Source organism: Propithecus coquereli, unplaced genomic scaffold (assembly GCF_000956105.1).
Source record: "Propithecus coquereli isolate 6110/MARCELLA unplaced genomic scaffold, Pcoq_1.0 Scaffold285, whole genome shotgun sequence".
Classification (NCBI taxonomy): Eukaryota; Metazoa; Chordata; class Mammalia; order Primates; family Indriidae; genus Propithecus; species Propithecus coquereli.
This window is the reverse complement of record NW_012148452.1, coordinates 1,457,979-1,480,641: the sequence shown is the minus strand read 5'-3', so window position 1 is coordinate 1,480,641 and position 22,663 is coordinate 1,457,979. Positions and strand designations below refer to the sequence as shown.

The window sequence follows — 22,663 nt, the reverse complement described above, 5'->3', positions numbered from 1 at the left end:
GAAGCTAGAAATGGGCCGGGCGTGGTGGCTCACGCCTGTAATCCTAGCACTTTGGGAGGCTGAGGTGGGCGGATTGTTTGAGCTCAGGAGTTTGAAACCAGCCTGAGCAAGAGCGAGACCCCATCTCTACTAAAAATAGAAAGAAATTAATTTGACAACTAAAAATATATAGAAAAAATTAGCCGGGCATGGTGGCGCATGCCTGTAGTCCCAGCTACTCAGGAGGCTGAGGCAGAAGGATCACTTGAGCCCAGGAGTTTGAGGTTGCTGTGAGCTAGGATGACGCCACGGCACTCTAGCCCAGGCAAGAGAGTGAGACTCTGTCTCAAAAAAAAAAAAAAAAAAAAAAAAAACAGGTCCGACATCTTAACGAGGCTGCGGTAGTTTCAGTGCTTCCCCAAGCTTCGCAATGCCACCCAAGGATGACAAGAAGAAAGATGCCGGAAAGTCGGCCAAGAAAGACAAAGACCCAGTGAACAAATCTGGGGGCAAGGCCAAAAAGAAGAAGTGGTCCAAAGGCAAAGTTCGGGACAAGCTCAACAACTTAGTCTTCTTTGACAAAGCTATGTATGACAAACTCTGTAAGGAAGTTCCCAACTATAAGCTTATAACCCCAGCTGTGGTCTCTGAGAGACTGAAGATTCGAGGTTCTCTGGCCAGGGCAGCCCTTCAGGAGCTCCTTAGTAAAGGACTTATCAAGCTGGTTTCAAAGCACAGAGCTCAAGTAATTTACACCAGAAATACTAAGGGTGGAGATGCCCCCGCTGCTGGTGAAGATGCGTGAACAGGTCAAACCAACTGTATATTTGGAAAAATAAAACTTTATTAAATCAAAAAAAAAAAAAAAAGAAGCTAGAAATGTAGCACCAGACATCCAAAGAAACTTGCTACATTGTAAGCTTCTTCATTTAGACTATATGATATTGATCCCTTTATCTTTAACATCTTGCTCAATGCCTGGCACTGAATAGTTACTGGTTGGATGAATGAATTGGCTGGTAACAGTGAACTGTTGGCACACTTAATGAGTTTCTAAGTGATGGGTAAAATAAAGGAGAAAGAGCCAGGTGCAGTGGTGTGTGCCTACAGTCCCAGCTACTCAGGAGGCTGAAGCGGGAGGATCTCTTGAGCCCAGGAGATCGAGGCTGCAGTGAGCTAATGACCATGCCACTGCACTCCAGCCTGGGCAACAGAGTGAGACCCTGTCTCTAAAAAAATAAAATACATAAAGGAGAAATGTTACAGATTGACTGAGTAGTAAGGGGAGCAGGGAGCTCAAAGCTGGAAGAAAGAGGGAATGCATAAGAAGAAATAGGTTCAACAGCTCAGAGTAAAGAGCTCTTGAGAAAAGCACAAATGGGGGGAGATAAGAAATGGAAAAGGGCCGGGCATGGTGGCTCACGCCTGTAATCCTAGCAGTCTGGGAGGCCGAGGTGGGTGGATTGTTTGAGCTCAGGAGTTCGAAACCAGCCTGAGCAAGAGCGAGACCCCGTCTCTACTAAAAATAGAAAGAAATTAAAATATATAGAAAAAATTAGCCGGGCATGGTGGCGCATGCCTGTAGTCCTAGCTACTCGGGAGTCTGAGGCAGTAGGATCGCTTGAGCCCAGGAGTTTGAGGTTGCTGTGAGCTAGGCTGACGCCACGGCACTCTAGCCCAGGCAAAAAGTGAGACTCTGTCTCAAAAAAAAAAAAAGAAATGGAAAAGGCTTGAAAGTAAGAAACAGTTTGCGTTTACGCTGTACTCACTGTGCACAGGGGTGCATCCTGCCTCTACAGGATAATGTTTGAAAACCTAGTATGCCAGTTACCCAGTAATCTAAGAAATTACATTTTTGAAGTTTTCTGGATCTGTAGGCCTAGGAGTTTATGATTCTAATATTGTCCTCGTTGACTGGCCATTTTCTCCACAGAAATCAAAGTCCATTTCCAATGCCACTCCATATCTTGAAACTTTGACATTAGCTTCCTTGTGTTTTTAACTTCAAATCACAACTCTAAGAGCAAAAATTCTGTTATTCCAAATAGACAAGAAAAAACTATTTTCCATGTAAATGTTTAAAACAAGCTTAAAAATATTTAGATACCCACACTTATCAAATAATGCAGTTGTGGATCCAAAGAAAGGGTCAAGGCTGAGTGTGGTGACTCATGACTATAATCCCAGTGTTTTGGGAGGCTGAGGCAGGGGGGTCACTTGAAGCCTGAGTGACAAAGTGAAACCTTGTCTCAGAAAAAAAAAAAAAAAAAGGTCAAATTGCATAAGTGAATGGATGCAGAGCTCTGCCTAACTGTCTAATGTTCACCTGCCATTGATGCCATGAGTTGCCAAATTAGAAATATACTTGGCCCTATTCTTTTCTCAAATATCAAATGATTTCAACTTATGACTTCCTTTGTGCTTAACTTCTAGCCAGGTTCCTCAGAGTCAGCTTAAGCCCTGAGATAATTCGGTTACAAATCTTCATTAATGCTGGTTTAGTCTGGGAAATTGTTTCAGTCTTTGGATTCCTTCAATGCCTAAACAATTACTTTAACTTTGTTTTGTAAAATTATGATCTAATTATTTTTCAAGTATACTTGGGTTAACGAAATGCAGCAGTGGGGTGTGCCTTTTAGCAGCTGAACAGACCACTTTTTACATTCCTTAGAAATAAGATATGGTTCAGTATTTTAAATCATAGCAACAGTTGATAAGAAAAACAGCAAAAAGGTAATTATTTCCATATGGAAAGAAAAGGAAGAAACCAAAGAAGCTGTGAACTGTCATTTTTCCATATAAAAGTCACTACTGGTAGATTTGGCCGAAAGGACACATGTTCCTATTTGTTTCCCATTTTACATTTGTTAGTTAATACATTGCATGTGATGTGTTTTATGGAAATACACCATTTCCCTCAAAGTTAGTTGCCAATTTTCAAGTGTGTTTTGTCCTTCTGAGTGAAACCACATCTGTGTGTGTCAATTTCATCAAGCACTGTATTTCCTTGGTGATAATTTTCCCAACTTAGTGAAAAATTTAGGTGAAAGTTCTTACCCCTTTTACTGCAAAGCATATAGCCATAGCAGTTAAACACCTATAAGCAATTTTTTTTTTTAAAAAAAGAGACAGGGTGTGGGGTGGGGGGTGTCACACTACGTTTCCCAGGCTAGTCTTGAACTCCTGTGTTCAAGGGATCCTTCTGCCTCAGGCCCCAGAGTCACTGGGATTATAGATGCAACTGCAGGTGGCCCCTATAAGCAATTTTAAAGCAATAGTGTAATAAAATCAACTTTTGCTCTGGTATTCCGTGATCCAAAACAAAATGTGACCCAATTTTCTCATACTGAGAGTTTTAAAAAAGCAAAATACATATTTACTTATTTTTTATTTCTGCATAAGCATTTCTTACCAAAATCCTGACATTTATTTTTAAATAGTTGCTTAGAGTGGAAACTCTTAACACTGTTAGACAATATTCAAAATAGATGTTCAAACTGAAGAATTTGACAACGTCTCCCTCTTGTGGTTCAAAGCATCTCTACAGAATTACAATTTCTTAGCTTAAAATTGTGCTATGAAAGTTTAGTTCGTATTTAGTGAATACTTTTTGGAGTAAAGTGGAAAGATTTAGGAACATGAAGACAAACGGACTATTCCCTTTTCTTGGATAGTTCCAGAGTTCCAACATCTCAGCAAAATGTTTCCAAAGTTCTTTATCGAAGCACCAATTTTTTTCTTACAAATGAAATACCAAGTAGATGTTTTCATTGAAAACATGCTACTCTTCATTTTAAAAGATATCTTCCTTTTCTGTGGGTATACTATACAGAATGGACTCAGCATTCTACTTTGTTATTTTAACAGTTAGGACTTTGAAAACCTCACAAAGTAGTATTGAAAATACTTCAAGATACTGTTTTCCTTTGTTCAAGATCAGAGGTTATAGTAACTGGCAACAACCTGCTCTAACAATGTGAAACTGTCCAAGAAGTCTTCTTCTTCAATTCCAAATTTTGTGTACTGATGAAGGTAGGCTCTGGTTAAAAAAAAACAAAAAAACAAAAAACCCACAAATGGAAAACGTAAAATAAAAAGTTTCAGGCCAACGAATAACTCTTAAAAACAAACAATAAATAGACCTTTTCTAGAACATTTGAAGATCACAGAATCTCTTAGAAGTCTTATATTTGCTACATTTTTTACTCCAAACATTAGTGAGCTTTTCAGAATTTATGTCAAACTCCCTGTTTTTTTAGTGTCCAAGAGAGTGACAAGAAGAGGCACACAGGAAAAAGCTGCATGTTCAGACGTGGTTGTCCGCCCAGCACGTGTTTAACACCCTACAGGAGATGACTGGGTTCAATATAAACTCTAAAAAGTGCCTGGAAAGTTTCATCTAAGGCTTGAAGCTGGAAAACACATCAGTCCAGTTCTAGGAATGTGAAGCCTCCCAAGTGCTTTTCAGACATTTAATCTGTAGTTATGCCAGGGTGGTCCTCTCAATCCCTCCCACCCCCCAAAATGTTCTGATGCAGGAGAAATCTCGTCCATAAAGAATATCAAGGGCAGACATAAACTAAATTGACATAATAATGGCTGCTGCCATGTAAAGAGAGTGGGAAGAGAATGATACCTGAAGAGGACAGAGAGTTCACAGTCCGGAGGGGTGGGGCTTACAAAACAGCCACATGCAGGACGGCGGGGCTGTTGGGAATCGTAGCTAATCAAAGTAGAGGCCTAGTTCAGTCATCTGGGGAATTTTGCTTCGATATTAAGTAATTGTGGTAGAGGTCAAGAAACCTGCTAAAACATTTCTTAGTATCAAGCGGACTTTTCTTAGTATCAACGTTTAACTTAGTGTATATTTTACTGAGGAAGATCAGGATCTCTTCCACTCTCCTGAGGATCTTAGTTTTGAAAACTATCTTATTGTCCTTGCCTTACGATGAAATTTCTACTTTAATTTCACGTGGCTTAGAAACTTCATTTAGTCAACAACATAATATCCATATAATAATAATAATAATGTCAAACTATTATCAAGCATTTACTAGCCAGGCATTGTACTAGGTGTTTTACATGATTATCTCATTTAATTCTGCACCACAAATTTTCTCAGTTAGGACCCATTACAGAGATGATGAAGCCTGAAGCCACATGCCCAAGGCTTCACACCTACTAAGTGGTGACCGTGCTTATTCTAGATCCTACCTCGTGCTTTAACACTGTATAATCTGCCTAAGGTTAGAAAGGTTTGTAGATTTATTCTTTACTTACTTTGAAGCAAACATATTCCACGCTTTGCCCACAATCATATCGAGTGGTTTTACTAAGAACTGGCTGTTGCTCACCAACGATGCAGACTTCTCATATTTGCTAAAGGCTCGCTGGGTTTTCCACACGTTCAAAGCATGAATAGGATGTAACCAGGAGGTATACAGAGCTGGATCTTTAAATCCCTCTAGAGTAAAAACAACAGGAGCCATTCTTTATAGTATAAATTAATAATTGTGAAAACTATTAAATCTATATTTTCTTATCTATTTCATCAGAAATCTTTTATTTTGCTTTTTAATTTTTTGTTTGTTTGTTTTTTGAGACAGTCTCACTCTGTTGCCTGGGCTAGAGTGCCATGGCGTCAGCCTAGCTCACAGCAACCTCAAATTCCTGGGCCTAAGTGATCTTCCTGTCTCAGCCTCCCGAGTAGCTGGGACTACAGGCAAGCACCACCATGCCCAGCTAATTTTTTCTATTTTTAGTAGAGACAGGGTCTCGCTCTTGCTCAGGCTGGTCTCAATCTCCTGGCCTCAAGCAATCCTCCTGCCTCAGTTTCCCGAGTTACTGGGATTATAGGTGTGAGCCAATGCGCCCGGCCAAAAAGATCTATTTTAAATTATTACTAGTTCTTTGTCTAAGGGGTGTTACAGGGAGTAGATTGTTTGGTTTTCTTTATACCACACCAAGAAACAGCAAATGTGACCAGGCACAGAGGCTCACACCTATAATCCCAGCACCTTGGAAGGCTGAGTCAGGAGGATCACTTGAGGCCAAGAGTTTAAGACCAACCCCGGCAACATAGTGAGACACTCCCCTGCATCTCTATTCAAAAAAACACACAAAACAAAGTAGCAAATGCGATACTAATAAAATCATCAAATAAGGATAAAATGAACCTAGAGACCTGACACAGAAAAACAAAGCTAATAAGAATTACTGCTCTTTCAACTTCCCAAAAAATTTGTAACAAAATGCTGCCCACAGAGACCACTGGTTGACTAGCGATTAATTCCTGTTCTCCTCTTCTTCTTTAGTAACAGAATCCCCAAATTTTAACTGCACTCACTGCCATGCCTGCAGCTAGATGTGGCACAGAGCTTAGTCCCAGTAAATGGGATAGAAATGCAAGTGTGATATGCCCTTCTTTGCTTAGTCCTGTGTGATTTGATGGCTGAAGCTCAAGAAGGTATCTTGAACTATAAGGAGGAAGCCACATGGTAAAGACGACAGAGAGACCAGATGTTTGGAAGAAAGAATAAAAATCTTATCTTGTTTAAACCACTTCTGTTTTGGTGTCCACTCACATACTAACTGATACAATGATTACATTTTGACACTAAAGCACATAGGTATTATTTTCCTTTCTCTAAGGTTAAATATGGGGACCTTCCATCAGCATTGGAGATGGAAAAAAAAAAGATTAAATACAGGGACTTTAAAGAACCATGTATATGATGTACCACATCCATGTGCAACACGTACATCTTAATTCACCTTAATTTCTTACCAAGATCCGCGCTTTGCACATCCTTCCCTCGAAGGATGACCAAGTTAGCGATGGAAGTGTTAAAATGAAGCTCCTTGTTGAGAGGCATTTTACCAAGAGGAGGAAGTCCTGATAAAGGAGGTCGCACTTGCCAATCAATACCTACCAAAAGAAAAAAAAAGCAAGAGATTTTATAAATGACTTTGAACAAGAGAAGAAAGATGTCTTGTGGTATGTGTATTTTACTTGTGTATTTTATTTCAGACAGAGTCTCACTATGTTGCCCAGGATGGTCTAAACTTCCTGGCCTCAGGTGATCTTTCCACCTCAGCCTCCCGAATTACCAGGATTACAGGTGTGAACCACACCGCACCCAGCTCTGGCGCATAAATTTGTATTTGATACATGAAAGTTGATTTTTCCTGTAAAAGTTTAAAAATTCTAATCTAGTTGACCTAAAGTTATTCAAACTACTCAATTCTGAGAAAGGCACAAAATATTCATCATTGAATATCAAAAGATAGTGACAGGTGCATATGAGGGAATTCAACTCAGCAATAAAAGGGCACTACTGATAAATACAACAACATTGACAAGTCTCAAAAGCATTATGCTAAGTGAAACAAGCTAGACTCAAAAGATTACATACTGTATGATTCCATTTATAGGACACTTTCTAAGAGGCAAAACTATAAGAACAAAACACGTGTAGTTTGTATGGGGGTGGAGGGAGAGATTGCCTACAAAGGGGTGTGAGAGAAATTTGGGGGATGGTAGAAATACTCTACCTCAATTGTGGTGGTGGTTATACACTGTACTAGTTTGTCAAAATTCATACACCTAAGAAAAGGATAAACTTCACTGTATATGCTTTTTTAAAGTGCTGGGATTACAGGAATGAGCCACAATGCTTGGCTTATATATACTTCAAACAAGACACACACACAAAATATTTAGGGTTGTAGAAACAAAACAAAAATAAGATTGAAAATTGACTAGTCAGCTAGGCGTGGTGGCACGCAACTGTAGTCCCAGCTACTTGGAAGGCTGAGGCAGGAAGATTGCTTAACCCTAGGAGTTGGAGGCTGCGTTGTGCTATGATCTCGTCTGTGAATAGCCACTGCACTCTAGCCAGGGCAACAGAGTGAGACTCCGTCTCTAAAACAAAAAATTGACTAGTCAAATGGAAATATTTAAAAAAATGCTTTTTGGCCGGGTGCGGTGGCTCACGCCTGTAATCCTAGCACTCTGGGAGGCCGAGGCGGGCGGATCGCTCAGGGTCAGGAGTTCGAGACCAGCCTGAGCAAGAGCGAGACCCCGTCTCCACTAAAAAATAGAAAGAAATGATCTGGACAACTAAAAATATATATAGAGAGAAAAAATTAGCTGGGCATGGTGGCGCATGCCTGTAGTCCCAGCTGAGGCAGAAGGATTGCTTGAGCCCAGGAGTTTGAGGTTGCTGTGAGCTAGGCTGACGCCACAGCACTCACTCTAGCCCGGGCAACAAAGCGACACTCTGTCTCAAAAAAAAAAAAAAAATGCTTTTTTTTGGAGACAGGGTCTCACTCTGTCGCCCAGGCTACAGTGCAATGGTGTCATCATAGTTCACTGTAACTTCAAACTCCTGGGCTCAAGTGATCCTCCTGCCTCAGCCTCCCAAGTAGCTGGAACTACAGGTGGATGCCACCACACCCAGCTAATTTTTCTATTTTTTGTAGAGATGGGGTCTCATTACGTTGCCCAGGCTGGTCTCCAACACCTGGCCTCAAAGCAATCCTCCCACCTCGACCTCCCAAAGTGCTAGAATTACAAAGTGTGAGCCACTGCATCTGGCCAGATACTCTTAAATTATACGTAGGATAGGGATGATATTCAGTGCACAATAACAAACAGTCAGCAAAAATAGAAAAATTTTGGTATGTAGGACTCAATAAGCCAAACAAACCAGTTAAGAAACTGGAAAAATATTTGAATAAAAATTTCACCAAAGAAGATAAACAAATGGATAAAAAGCACATGAAAAATGCTCAAAGTCATTGACATTAGGAAAATGCAAATTAAAACCTCAAGGAGATATTGCTTCACCTCTATTAGAATAGCTATAATCAAAAAGACTTCAGCAATATCAGATGTTGGCAAGGATGTGGAAAAACTGGAACTCTTTTATACTGCTGGTGGGAATATAAAATGGTACAGCTGCTTTGGAAAACAATTTAGAAGTTTTTTAAAAAGGTTAAACATAGACTTATCATTCAACCCAGCAATGAGGCTTGTAGGTATATACCTACGAGAAAAGAATACATATGTCCACACAAAGACTTTTATACAAATGTTCATAACAGCATTATTCATGATAACCACAAAATGAAAACAACCTAAATGTCCATCAACTATTAGACCTGTAATAATGTGGTATATCCATTCAATGGGATACTATTCAGCAATACAAAGGACCAAACTACTGATATATACTACATGGATGGACCGCAAAAACATTAGGTTAAGTGAAAGAAGTCAGACACAAAAGACTATATATTATATAATTCCATTTATATGAAATGTCCAAAATAGTCAAATCTATACAGACAGAAAGCATATCAGCGGTTGTTTGGGGCTAGGAATAAAAATGGGGATTGACTACAAACAGCCAGGAGGGATAATAGAACATTTGGGGTCATAGAAATGTTCTAAAACTGGATTGTGGTACTTGTTGCACAATTGTGTAAATTTATTAAAAAATAATTGAATTGTATTCTTATAATAGATGTAGTATATGGTATTTAAATTATATACCAGTAAAGCCATTACAAAATTTATATGCTATCAAAGTAGTACTTGTTAGATAATTTATTACCATATTACTCAGAGGTAAAAGATAAGTATAATCAACTCTATCTGAAGAGTTTCAAAAAAAAAAGGAATGAATAAGCCAATTCAAAGGTGGGTCCCTGAAAAACTGATGTCTCAAAAATAAAAAGAAAGTTAAGCAAATAAAATTAAAAAGGGGAAAAAGTTAAAAAAAAAAAAAGCATTGTCAAAAATAAAGATAAATCCAAGACGGGTTAATATTTCAGTTTTAAATATAAACCTATTGGGTAGGCAAGGTGGCTCATGCCTGTAATCCTAGCACTCTGGGAGGCCAAGGAAGGAGGATTGCTTGAGGTCAGGAGTTCGAGACCAGCCTGAACAAGAGCAAGACCCTGTCTCTACAAAACATAGAAAAATTAGCCGGATGCGGTAGCAGGCACCTGTAGTCCCAGCTACTTGGGAGGCTGAGGCAGGAGGATTGCTTGAGCCCAGGAGTTTGAGGCTGCAGTGAGCTATGATGACGCCAATGCATGCATTCTAGCCTAGGTGACAGAGCAAGACTCTGTCTCCAAAAAAAAGTAAACATAAAACTATTGAAAATATTGGAAAATATTGGAGAACATTTTTATATATCTTTAGGGTAAGCAAGGCTCAAAATCTGCAAAGGAAGATTTACAGGTTTGCTCACGTAAAAATGTAAAACTTCTATAGGGTAAAAAATGCCATGCAAAAGACAAAAATGATAGATAAAAATATTTGCAATCCATGTAACAAAAAGGGATATATAAATATAATATTGGATTTCCTCCAATCTAAGATACCATTGATTATAAGGGGAAAAGTTGATTAAATTATGTCATAAAATTACTTATTGCTTGGAATTTTTAAATTTTATATTTACTGAAAAAGTTCCTTTAAAGTAAATTAGGTTCAGATTTTTAAAATCATATATCATTCCTTAGCATATATAAAAGGAAAAATTTAACAAAATAAATTGGTTAAGGTTTTCCTAAAATGTTTTCATAGTCAGTGACGATCACTTTTAACTCTACATTAATGATGCCTGTATTTTTTCATACATTATTGTTCTCTATGCCTCCAGAACATTGCTGATACAGCATTCCTTAAGGGAATCCATGAAAAAGCTAAAAGCCACTGGCTCTTAAGCTGGCTCTGCAATCATGTAGAGCACATCTACCTTTGACTCCTGCTTAAGGAATGTTGCTGAACTTGTCTATAAACCACGATGACTCCCATACTCCAGCAGAAAACTAAACTTATTTTCTGGAGAGGATATGATTAAGGGTCTCTGGTTAGGGAAATACCAGGAAGAATTAAGGGCAGGGTACTATACTGAAACCAGAGAGATCAAGTGAAAACTATGAAAACTTCTCTTACTCCTCTAACCCTCTCCGGTTTTCACATACATAAATTAATCCAAACTAGCAAAAATAAATCAATTTGTGAAATAAAAATTTTAAATTGTTTTAAATAAACATAATAATCAATAGAGAAGTACAATTATTATTTAGCTGGGCTCAGAAGGTCAAGCCGGAAGTCATGGAACATTATTCCCACACCTTATATTTTTATCAAGAAACTGTCAGCATGTGCGCCCTGCTACATTGTTATGAACTAATCACTTCCGTGTGCCTCTCATTTCCCCCTCTTTGGAAGGGATTGTTTACCAGTTATCCCATGCCTCTTCCACCAGAGTCTGTATAGGAGGCAAGGAACTGTGCTCACAGGGCTATGCTTAAGAAATCTCAATTGAGGAATATAAATCCATACCACTTTTAGATGACAAGATTCTGGACTACAGGCTGATATGCTAATGGGATGTAACTTTTGGGGGCCTTGGGAGGGAATGAGTATATTCTGCACGTGGAAGGACAAGATTCATTAGGGACAGATGGCAGAGGGCAGGTAGTCAGCCTCCAAGATGACCCCTTTCAGGCCCCTGGGCAACACACTCCCACATAGGATAGGGCTGACCTTAATAACCAAAAGGATGTTACAGAAATGACAGCGTGTGACTTCCAAAGCTAGGTGATAAAAGACATTAACCTCTGCCTTGCTCCCTCTTGGATCACTCATTCCCCCTGTTGCTGGAACATGTGGAAACAGATACATTGCTGCTGATGGTGATAGAAACGGGGTCTATCTTTATATAGAACAGTCTGATATCATGAACAGTTATAAAATCCTTTAATCTGGTTTATGGCATAAATATATTTATTCATATATACATGAAAACATTTATAAATTCAGACTCCATAACTGTGAAAAAATGCTGATTCCCTAAAGTCCTGCATGAGAAAATAACTAAGCAAACTGTGGTTTATTGACCTAAGAGAGCTTGGAGCAGCACGTCTCACACTACCCTAAAGAACACTGTGTTCCTTAAGATATTAACAAGTATTTCTAGAAAAACAGGTACCGTGGCCAAAAAATTGGGGAAGCACTACTTTAAGATGTGAACTTTCTGCTTATCTCTAAACCTCTGGCATTATAATCTACAACCAATAAAATATTACAAGTAAATACTGAGAAAATCTACTTTCGCAGTATTGAAACCTAAGTTATTTTAATTTGTGGTATAATATACGCTACTAAAATAATAGAGTAGTGATTTCTAGTTAAACATGACAGACTGAACATACCAGTTTACTGCCACTCTCTCTCCAAAGCCCCCTAAGACAATAAAAGAATTTATTTTTTTGTTTTTTTTTTTGAGACAGAGTCTTACTCTGTTGCCCGGGCTACAATGCCGTGGTGTCAGCCTAGCTCATAGCAACCTCAAACTCCTGGGCTCAGGCAATCCTACTGCCTCAGCCTTCCAAGTAGCTGGGACTACAGGCATGCGCCACCATGCCCGGCTAATTTTTCTATATAATTTTAGCTGTCCAGTTAATTTCTTTCTATTTTTGTACAGACGGGGGTCTCGCTGGTCTCGAACTCCTGAGCTCAAACGATCCACCCGCCTGGGCCTCCCAGAGTGCTGGGATTACAGGCGTGAGCCACCGTGCCCAGCCAAGGAATTTCTTAAAAGGCATAAATAAGAAAAAAAGGGGAACAAGAGAAAAGATAATGGGAACAAAGTTTTGGAAGCTAGAAAGCAAATGAACCACTGGCTACTGATTGAACAATAAAAGCTGAAACTTCTGCCCACAGTTGAGGTCCTGGAAGTAGGCCAGGCACTACTAAAAGCAGAAAAAAGTTTGGCACAGTGACTCACACTTGTAATCCCAGCTACTCAGGAGGCTGAGGTGGGAGGATCACTTGAGGCCAGGAGTTGGAGATCAGCCTGGTCAACACAGTGAGACTCCATCATTTAAAGAAAAAAAAATTTTAAATTATCCAGCTGTGGCAGTTCAAACTTGTAGTACCAGCTACTCAGGAGGCTGGTGTGGGAGGATTGCTTGAGTAGCCAGGAGTTTGAGGCTACAGTGAGCTATGATCATGCTACTGGGCTTCGGCCTGGGCAACAGTGCAAGTCAGACATACATACATACATAAATAAAAATAAAAGCAGAAAAAAACGGGAAGATTAGTTAAAAATCCATAGGAGAAGCAGTGAGAGCCCAGACCCCTTGCCCACTCCCTACAACCGGGAGAGTGCCTCTTTCCATCCTGGAAGGAAGTTTCTGCTCTGGAAAGGCTAACCCCGTGAGGCTCTAGCCTCAGTGACAGCCCTGCAGGAAACCTTATGGAAAACCTGGTCACCAAGTGGAAGCTTTCACAGGGAAAGGAAACCATCCATGTCTTCCTGTCCAGCTCTGAAAAGACTGGCAGCCAGGCAGGCTTATCATGTCTTCAGGAAAGAGACCACAGGGGGAAGCAACTAATCAAGAGGTAAGGTATGCCAAATATGATATTACTATTTGGGAGCCCCCCAATAAAATGACCAGGCACATCACCTAACTATGAAACCCACATGAGCCGGCAATGTCCACGAGGGTCCATTCAGTGCCCAGAGTAACCCACTTAAGAAGTAATTGTTGAGCATTTACTATGTGTTGGGCCACTGTTCCAGGCTCCAAAGATACAGCAGTAAACAAAACAGATAAAAATCCCTGGCCTCATAAAACTTACATTCTACCAAGATAAACAAAAGACCTACATCAAGGATTTTCAGAATGCTCGAGATAAAGAGAAAATCCTAAAAGTTTTAAGAGAGAACAAAACAGATTAGAAATCAGAATGATAGCCATCTGTGATGGCTCACGCCTTTAGTCCCACCAGCTACTCCAGAGGCTGAGGCAGGAAGATCACCTTAGCCCAAGAGTTTGAGGTTGCAGTGAGCTATGATGATGCCATTGCACTCTAGCCAGGACGACAGAGAAAGACCTCATCTCAAAAAAAAGAAAGAAAAACGAAAAAAGAAATCAGAATGACATGGGATTTCTCAACGGCAGCACCGCAAGCTGGAAGATAATAGAGCACTGCCTTCAAAATGATTCCCAACCTAGAATCCTATTCCTGGCCAAACTATCATTCGAATAAAAGGGCAGAATAATAACATTCATAGCTTTAAAAACTACCTTCCCTGTATTCTTTCTTAGGAAGCTCCTGGAGGATACTGGCACACCAATATGAGGGAAGAAACCAAGAAAGTGGAAGATTTGAAATCTAGGAAACAGGGGATATACTACAGGATGAGGCAAACAGAAGTGCCAGTACAGGTGGCTCCTCAAGCCTGAAAAGCAATCAGCCCAGACTGGAACAGGAGGATCAAGGCCTTCTAAAAGGATATCTCCAAGCAGATAACAAAAAACCTGGTGGGTGTGAACATGTTGAGAAGGGATTCCTTTTTACAGAAAAGTTTCAGGATAAATTAGGAAAGGGGCCTGGCATGGTGGCTCACGCCTATAATCCTAGCACTCTGGGAGGCTGAGGCAGGAAGATCACTTGAGGCCAGGAGTTCAAGACCAGCCTAAGCAAGAGTGAGACCCCATCTCTACAAAAAAATAGGAAAAATTAGTCAGGTGTCGTGATGTGTGCCTGTAGTCCCAGCTGCTTGGGAGGCTGAGGCAGGAGGATTGCTTGAGCCCAGGAGTTTGGGGTTGCAGTGAACTATAACGAGGCCATTGCACTTTAGCCAAGGTGACAGAACAGGACTCTGTCTCAAAAAAACAAAAAAATTAGTAAGAAGTGTAGGGAATATTGCCCAAATAAATATAATTGTTAACTCTAGGAGGAAAAACTAATTGTACATGAAATAAAAAGTAATCTGTGTACACAGTACATAGCTCTCCTGTGAATAATATTTACAGAGCAAAAGTAATACAAACACTGAAAATTGATCTAACCCCAAAGTATGTTATAACTACATTGGGAGAAAGGACACAGATGCATGTGTGTGTTTGTGTTTGTGTGTGTAGAGGGGGTATAAACGATTCAATCCTCAATTTTCACACTGGGAATGCAATGGATAATATCTAAAAGTGGAAAATAAAACAAATAACAATATAAGCAAGATATTTAGAAATATGGAGGCAAAATCCAGAAGAAACAGCTAAAAATGTTGAAAGTAATTTCCACTGGGTAATGGGGAAGTGTAGGACAGGACACTGCTGTTTTCCTTGTTATAAATTCATACTGCACATTACTTGACTTTTTTTTTAAACTGAGATATAATTTACATACAGTGCAATGTGTGGATTTAAATATACCCTTAAGTGAGTTTTGCCTACTTGATCTGTAAACCTATGTTTGTATATTCCTTTGATCAAAATAATTTAAAAAATATGGCATTCATCTGAAATACTTTTTGGTAATAAAACTGTGAAAGGATTAAGAAGCCCTCCTGGGATGTCCTGGTGAGTTTCTATAGGAGCCTCCCAGACCAGAAGAAGGGACCATTATGTCAACTGGTACAAGCCAGTTTATATTGAGAGCTCCAGGACAGGCATTTTTCCCAGCTTGTGGGCTGAATATTTTAAAAATGCCCTTTACCTTCTTCCATCTTTGCATGAGAAATGAGCATCTGTCTCAAATGCTTGAGGAGGCCAGCCCAAGTAAACGTGCTGTATGCCAATGAATTCTCAGACATTTGCGGAATGTTACGAACACCCAACATCTTGAATTCAGGATGAGGAACTAAATTCTCCATTAAGTCTCCTGTAAAGAAAAAAAAAGATCTGAACTAAATTTTTTTATTCCACGCTATTGCCGCTGGCCTATACACAACCATGATTTGAAGCTTTTCTGGACCAAATGTTTTTTCTCCTCTAAAGGCAGAATTGCTTAGACTTTAAAATATAAATAAAATTTCAGAGACAATGTCTACTACAGACCGCATCATTTGGTCCACATCCTTTGACTGCTTCATTTTAGCACCCATTTTAGCACGGGTGAGAAAAGATACTTTGCCAAAAAGGAAAGAAGAATTTAGAAGCTGAGTAATTGGAAAATGTGAATGAAATATTTAGCTAAACCTCAGGAAAAAAAAGTAAACATGAGAGCTGACATGCTTTTCTTGTCATTGTGTGTTCACTAAATATTCCTTTAGGAATTTTCCTTGGATCTTTTATTTATTTTATCTGGTTCAATGATAATCAAAACCTGTTAACATGAAACCCTACTTGGAAAGAAGACAGGATTAGTAATTCCTTAAGAGAGTAATGTATCTATCATTAGAAACTTGTATTTACAATGAAATAGAATCAAGAAGAGACGAGGAGTTGTGGCTCATGCCTATAATCCTAGCACTTTGGGAGATTGAGGGGGGAGGATCACTTGATTTATGTATATATATAAAAGGAAGTAAGCAACTTATAAGGAAAGAGAATACTGAGCAAAGGGACCAGGGCAGGAAAGTACCAGATTGAAGAAAGACAGTAAACACAGGAGGATGAAAAATATAGATGGGGATCTAGGCAGAGAAAGCAGCAGGAGATGAAGCTAGAAAGTTAGGGTTTAGGGCATAATGAGGGCAGGGAATGCCAGGCTAAAAAAATTCTGACAAATCTGGCAGGTAACACATAAGCCACACATTAAGCGTAATAGAGCACAAGGATTAGGGCTGCGCTTTCGGGAGGCTCATTTGGAGCTAGTGTGCAAGATGGACTGGAGGGGGAAGAGGAAGGCAACAGGAAGGAAAGTAGGATTAAGACCACTTTAAGGGCTGGGAGTGGTGGCTCATGCCTATAATCCCAGCATTTTGAGAGGTGGAAACAGGAGGATCACTTGAGGCCAAGAGTTCTAGACCAGCCTGGGCAACATAGTGAGCCCGTGTCTTTACAAAAAATTAAAAATTTAGCTGAGCATGGTAACATGAGCCTGTAGTCCCAGCTACTTGGGTAGCTGAGGCAGGAGGACTGCTTGAGCACAGGAGTTTGAGATTGCAGTGAGCTATGATCACGATGATCATGCCACTCCACTCTAGCCCAGGCAACAGAGCGAGACCCTCAAAAAAAAAAAAAGACCAGCTTAAGAAAGGAATATCCAAGTAGATGTAAGCTTCTGTTTTTATGCAGAAAAAGAGAGAGAGAGAGAGAGAGAGAGAGAGAGAGAGAGAGTGAGAACAGACAAGCTAATTTGCTTTGGTTTGCTTTGTATTCTGGGACAGTATGACAAGATTAACAAGAGATACTGAGACCCTGAACCAATGTTAGAGAGATGGGGCAGTGGGAGAAGAACGCAGACAGATGGCAGAGATGGCACCAACAGGTCTGAGCATACAGATAAGAGAAGTGGATGGAGGAGAAACATGGGTAATAGGAATAGGGAATTGAGGAAGAGGAGGAATGGTTTAGGAGGGGGGAGGGGGAGAAAAGGCAGGAAAAAAAGTAATGAATATATTCAGAACATGCTAAATTTGAAGAAGCAGAAGGCAACTAAGAAAACTGGAACAGGCAAGCTTTTTTTGTTTTGTTTTATTTTCTTAATTAGCTTTCTCAAGTTGAATATGCAACTTTTGGGAAAGAAATTTGGATTGGGGGTAAAGGTTAAGAGCTCATTTGCAGATAGATGATTTAAACCGATAAGGTGCCACTTGAAGAATAAGAGCTGCAGAAAGAATGGTGGGTAATGAATGCAGGCAGGCCCTCGGGGACTGAAGAAAGTAAAAATGGTCAGGAAATACAAGAGAGAGCAATCAGGGAGGGAGAAGAAGGACAGTGCAGTCCTCAAGCTGACAGGCTGAGGAAGTTCAAGGAGAGAGCTGTCAAGCATAAAATGCAGCCAGACATTCGAGCTAAGAGAAGTACTGGATTTGGAGCTGAAGAGTGCCACGTTAGAAGACAGGAAGGAGAGGAGGCCAGTAGCAAGGCCTAAAGAAGAGAAAGGACACCAAGAAAGTGAAAAGAAAACCCACAAAATGAAAGAAAATTTTTGCAAATCATGTATCTGGTAAGGGACTGGTATCCAGAACATATAAAGAGCCCATACAACTCAATAACAAAAAGATAACCCAGTTTTTAAAAATGGGCAAAGGATCTAAACAAATGTTTCTCCAAAGAAGATACACAAATAGTCAATAAGCACATAAAAAAATGTCAAAAATCATTAGCCATCAGGTATATGCAAATCAAAATCACACTGAGATACAACTTCACACCCACTAGGATGACTATAATAAAAAAGACATAATAATGAGGCAAGGATGTGGAGAAACTGGAACCCTCATACACTCCTGGTGGAAATGTAAAATGGTACAGCGACTTTGGAAACAGTCTGGCAGTTCTCAAATGATTAAACATAGCATTACCATATGATCCAGCAATTCCACTCCTAGATAAATATCCAAAAGAATGAAAACATATGTCCATACAAAAATTTGTACACTAATGTTAACAGCAGCATTGTTCATAAAGGCTCAAAAGGTAGAAACAACCCAACTGTCCATTAACTGGTAAAGAAATAAACAAAATGTGATATATCCATAGAATGGAATATTATTTGGCCATAAAAAGATACGAATACATACTGCAACCTGGGTGAACTTTTAAAACATCATGCTAAGTGAAAGAAGCCAATCACAGAAGGCCAGATATCATATGATTCCATTTACATGAAATGTCCAGGATAGGCAAACCTATAGAGACAGAAAGGAGATTAGTGGTTACCTAGGACTGGAGGAATTGGGGGAAAATGCAAAGTGGCTGCTAATAGGTACAGGGTTTCTTTATGGAGTGATGAATATGATGGTTGTATAACTTTGTGAATATGCTAAAAAACATTGAATTGTACACTTTATTTATTTTTTTTTGAGACAGAGTCTTGCTCTGTTGTCCTGGGTAGAGTGCAGTGGCATCATTATAGCTCACTGCAACCTCCAACTCCTGGGTTCAAACCATCTTCCTGCCTCAGCCTCCTGAGTAGCTGGCACTACAGGTGCGTGCTACGACGCCTGGCTAATTTTTCTATTTTTAGTAGAGACAGGGTCTCGCTCTTGCTCAGGCTGGTCTCCAACTCCTGAGTTCAAGCGATCCTCCCTCCACAGCCTCCCAGAGTGCTAGGATTACAGGCATGAGCCACCGTGCCCAGCCTGCATTATGTACTTTAAGTGGGTGAATTGTATGTGAATTATAGCTCAATAAAGTTGCTATAAAAAATAAGAGAAAGACTCTTAAAGGATAGAGGCAGTGGGTATCTACCACTCTTTTGTGAAATTTAGCAAGTTCTCAAAACTTTTCAGCAAGACAGTTCAGAGAGCTAAGCAGGTCCAAAGGAAGGTTTTTGAGATGAGGGAGACAGAGGATAACATCAGGCAGAGGGGAGGAGACAGTAAAGAATAACCTTTGAGGCTTTCAGAACATAAGGCTTTCCTACAAACAACATGCAGGGAGAAAAATACCTAGTGGATTTCTTCTGTAGTGAAATGAGCCTTCTGCACAGTAAACAGGCTGGAACACACTTCCCAGCTGATGTGCGAGGACTTGATTGATATCGCTAAAGGAGATCTGCTTGATATTCATCAGTTTCGCACATATCTTATGGACAGCATCATTCTCATGAACAAGCAGTGCATCTGAAGATCGGTACAAGTGAGAAAGCGTCAAAATGGAGTTGTAGTTCTGAACAATAACCTGCAGAGAAAAAGATCAGAAATAAGAAAGGGAGGAGAGAACAGTGGTAGATTCTAATGGCATCCTGCCTGGGTTCAAATCCTGCCTCTGTCTCTTTCTAGCTATATGACCTTGAGCAAGTTATTTAATCTCTCTATGCTTTGGGTTCCTCATTTGTAATGGCCTCCTAGAGTTATAAGGATTAGGGATATAACACAAGTAAAGCACTTAGAACACTGCCTTGTACATAGTAAGGGCACAACAAACATTGGCTATTACTATTATTGCTTCCTATATCGTTTCCTATAGTGACTTGTCTCACTTCTGTTTTGTTTCTCCAACGAGGCTGATCAATAGGAATTGGCTTATATAGAAAGTTTTTCCCAATGGAATGAAATGAAAATTATCTGAAGGTTGGCAATGGCGCCATGAACTGCAATATGAGGTCAAGGTCCCTGCTTTACAGACTGTAACCAGAGGGGCATTGTAAGGAAAGGATTTTTGAGAGAAGCAGCAAAATCATTTTCTTAAAATTTTTAAAAAGAAGGATATCTCATTTGTTTGGAGAAGTTTAAGCAAAGTTAAACGAATTGCTCAGGAAAGTACCACATGGTATAATCATTCCTGAAGCTTCTTCCCAAAGAAGACCTGGGTGAGATCAATCTTTTACCCACATTTATTTCAACTGCAAAGAACACAAAACATAACATTTTCTTTTCTTTTCTTTTTCAGCGCCACCCCCAAAACACATTTTCAGTTAATATGTTCGTACCTCACCAGTTCCATAAGGCCATATAATCTGATTCATTTTCAAAGAGTGTGCGTACTGATCTTGCAAATTCTGTGTAACAAAGGCTCCTATCCCCGATCCTGTGCCCCCGGCCATACTCATTATAATAAAAAAACCACTCAGAGAGTCACATTTCTCCACTTCCTTCTGGATTAGGTTCATTATAGATTCTTCATGCCTGGGTCCATGAACAGAGTAACTATGCAATAGCAAAAGAAACAAATACAAACACCTTTCAATTTAACCAGCGAGACACAATGCAGAGAAAAAGATACAGGATAGAAAGGTTTTGTCCAAAACTATGTAAGTGAACTAACCCTCATGAAAGGTACAGGTACCCTGACTGACAAAATTTTAAATATACAAGTTAAATATATTTAAAAGATAAATAGGACTAGGAGATTGAATTTACAGGGCACAGAGAGCTCTTTTTTATTTATTTGGGTTTTTGTTTTGGTTTATACACTTTATTTTTTGTATTTTTTATTGATATATCATATCTGTACATATTTTTGGGATACATGTGATATTTTGATACATCTATACAATGTGTAATGATCACATCAGGATAATTAGGATATAGATCACCTCAAACATTTTTTTAATTTTTTAAAATTTTTTATTTTTTTTCCTAATTATCCTATTTCTGCTGAAAACATTTCTTTATGTTGAGAATATTACAATTCTTCTTTTCTAGCTATTTTGAAACATACAATAAATTATTAACTATAATTTTCCTACTGTACTGTTGAATACTAGAACTTATTCCTTCTATCTAATTGTATTTTTGTATCCATTAACCAACTTCTCTTCAACCCTCCCCTCCCCTCAAAAGCTCTCTTTTATGGACCATTCCTTTGGCTGGAGCTTTCAATTACCGGGCAGTTGTACAAGTTTACAGTACAACATAATAGTCAATATTCATGACAACAGTCCTCAAGCAGTGGTTCTCAAACTTTGCTGCACATTAGAGTCACCTGGGGAGCTTTGAAAAATCCCAACATCTGGGCCTTACCTGAAACCAATTAGATCAGAATCTCTGGAAGTGAGCCCTAGGCACTGGGATTTCCCAAAGAATCCCAGGAAATTCTAATGTGCAGCACAGTTTGGGAAGCACTGCCTGTTGTATTTCCTATAACTGGAACACTTGCCAGATATGGATATTGTATTGATAAGAAGTTATTTGGCATGACAGTGAAGAAGATAGAAAACGCTGTTAAAAGAGATCCTTGGTTTCATCATTACCTATACTTGAAGCACAGACATAGAGATGGAATGAGCTTTTCTTCTACCTGAAGTCTAGTTCCGAATTTTTAAAACAACAATTTCAAGATTATGTGCTTGGTATTTCAACTGTGCAGCTGTAACTTCACTGTCTATTAATCTACTATGTAGCTGTAACTAAACTGAAAATCATGAGGAATTATTCTCACCCATATGCCCAGTTGTTTCCAGAACCTTGTTTTTGACAGAAGTATGCATGCTGACCATATTTCCACCGGCCAGACTGGGCAGCCTTTGACAATGTTTGATTGATAACTTTAGGTTCCATGTCGACCAGTACAGCCCGGGCAATTGGAACTAGAGAGTGAAAAAATTCAAAAGAAAAAAATAATTTCATGTGTCTTATTTGGGCAACTCAGAGCATAAAATTGTAGGTCTAGAAAAAAACCCCAGGGGTTAGGGATAGAAGATCTGTCACACTGCTTAGAAATCCAGGTGGGCAACAGCAGGTATATGCAGATGTTCATGAAGCCCAGTGTTCTGTTAAGCAGGAAGAATCAGTGTGGGCTAAAATGATCATGTGGGGCCAGTCTACAAACACCTGTTGGAAAAAACAAAAACAAGAAAACATCCATTGTGTGCTTACAATGTGCCATGTGCTGCGCACACTGGGGCTACAGAAATGAAGACAGCATCAAACCAGCCCCAGCAGGACTAGTGGGAGAGATAAAACACATCAACACTTAACATAGTATGACATGATACACAACCCACAACAAACCCACACCAAAGGTGCAGCATATTCAGAGGTACAAAATACCATATATAGCTCAAATTAGCTCAGAATTATTGTAGCTGAGGAAAGAGAAGGAGGGGGTAGAAGAAGTGATACATGGAGATGGAAATTGGGCAGGGCTCAGATCTTGGAAATCCTTCAGGCAATGTTAAAAAGCTTAAACTTTATCTTTTAGGCAATAATAAGCCACTGAAAATTTTCAAGCGGGGGAGGAATAGTCAGATGTCTTTTTTTTTTTTTTTTTTTTTTTTTTGCATGTTAGGGTGATAAAAATGTTTAGGTTACGT

The 22,663-nt window shown here is 39.4% G+C and overlaps 1 protein-coding gene and 1 pseudogene across 2 annotated transcripts in view; one reads left to right on the top strand and one right to left on the bottom strand.

The window, feature by feature from the left end:
* The first annotated feature begins 409 nt into the window (after positions 1–409).
* Positions 410–784, top strand: LOC105813659 (annotated as a pseudogene).
* Positions 785–3,848: 3,064 nt separating this feature from the next.
* The window catches only part of TUBD1 (tubulin, delta 1), a 21,562-nt gene continuing 2,747 nt past the window's right edge, over positions 3,849–22,663 (bottom strand). Inside the window, exons 3-9 of one of the 2 annotated variants that reach the window (XM_012648422.1) lie at positions 21,790–21,937; positions 20,339–20,555; positions 19,356–19,587; positions 15,512–15,676; positions 6,767–6,907; positions 5,260–5,443; positions 3,849–4,018 (exon numbers count right to left, since the gene is read on the bottom strand). In XM_012648422.1, coding sequence (XP_012503876.1) covers positions 3,916–4,018; positions 5,260–5,443; positions 6,767–6,907; positions 15,512–15,676; positions 19,356–19,587; positions 20,339–20,555; positions 21,790–21,937 — 1,190 coding nt within the window. In that variant the 3' untranslated portion in view covers positions 3,849–3,915. The remainder of the gene's footprint in view (positions 4,019–5,259; positions 5,444–6,766; positions 6,908–15,511; positions 15,677–19,355; positions 19,588–20,338; positions 20,556–21,789; positions 21,938–22,663) is intronic. The other variant, XM_012648423.1, reaches the window with a different exon arrangement.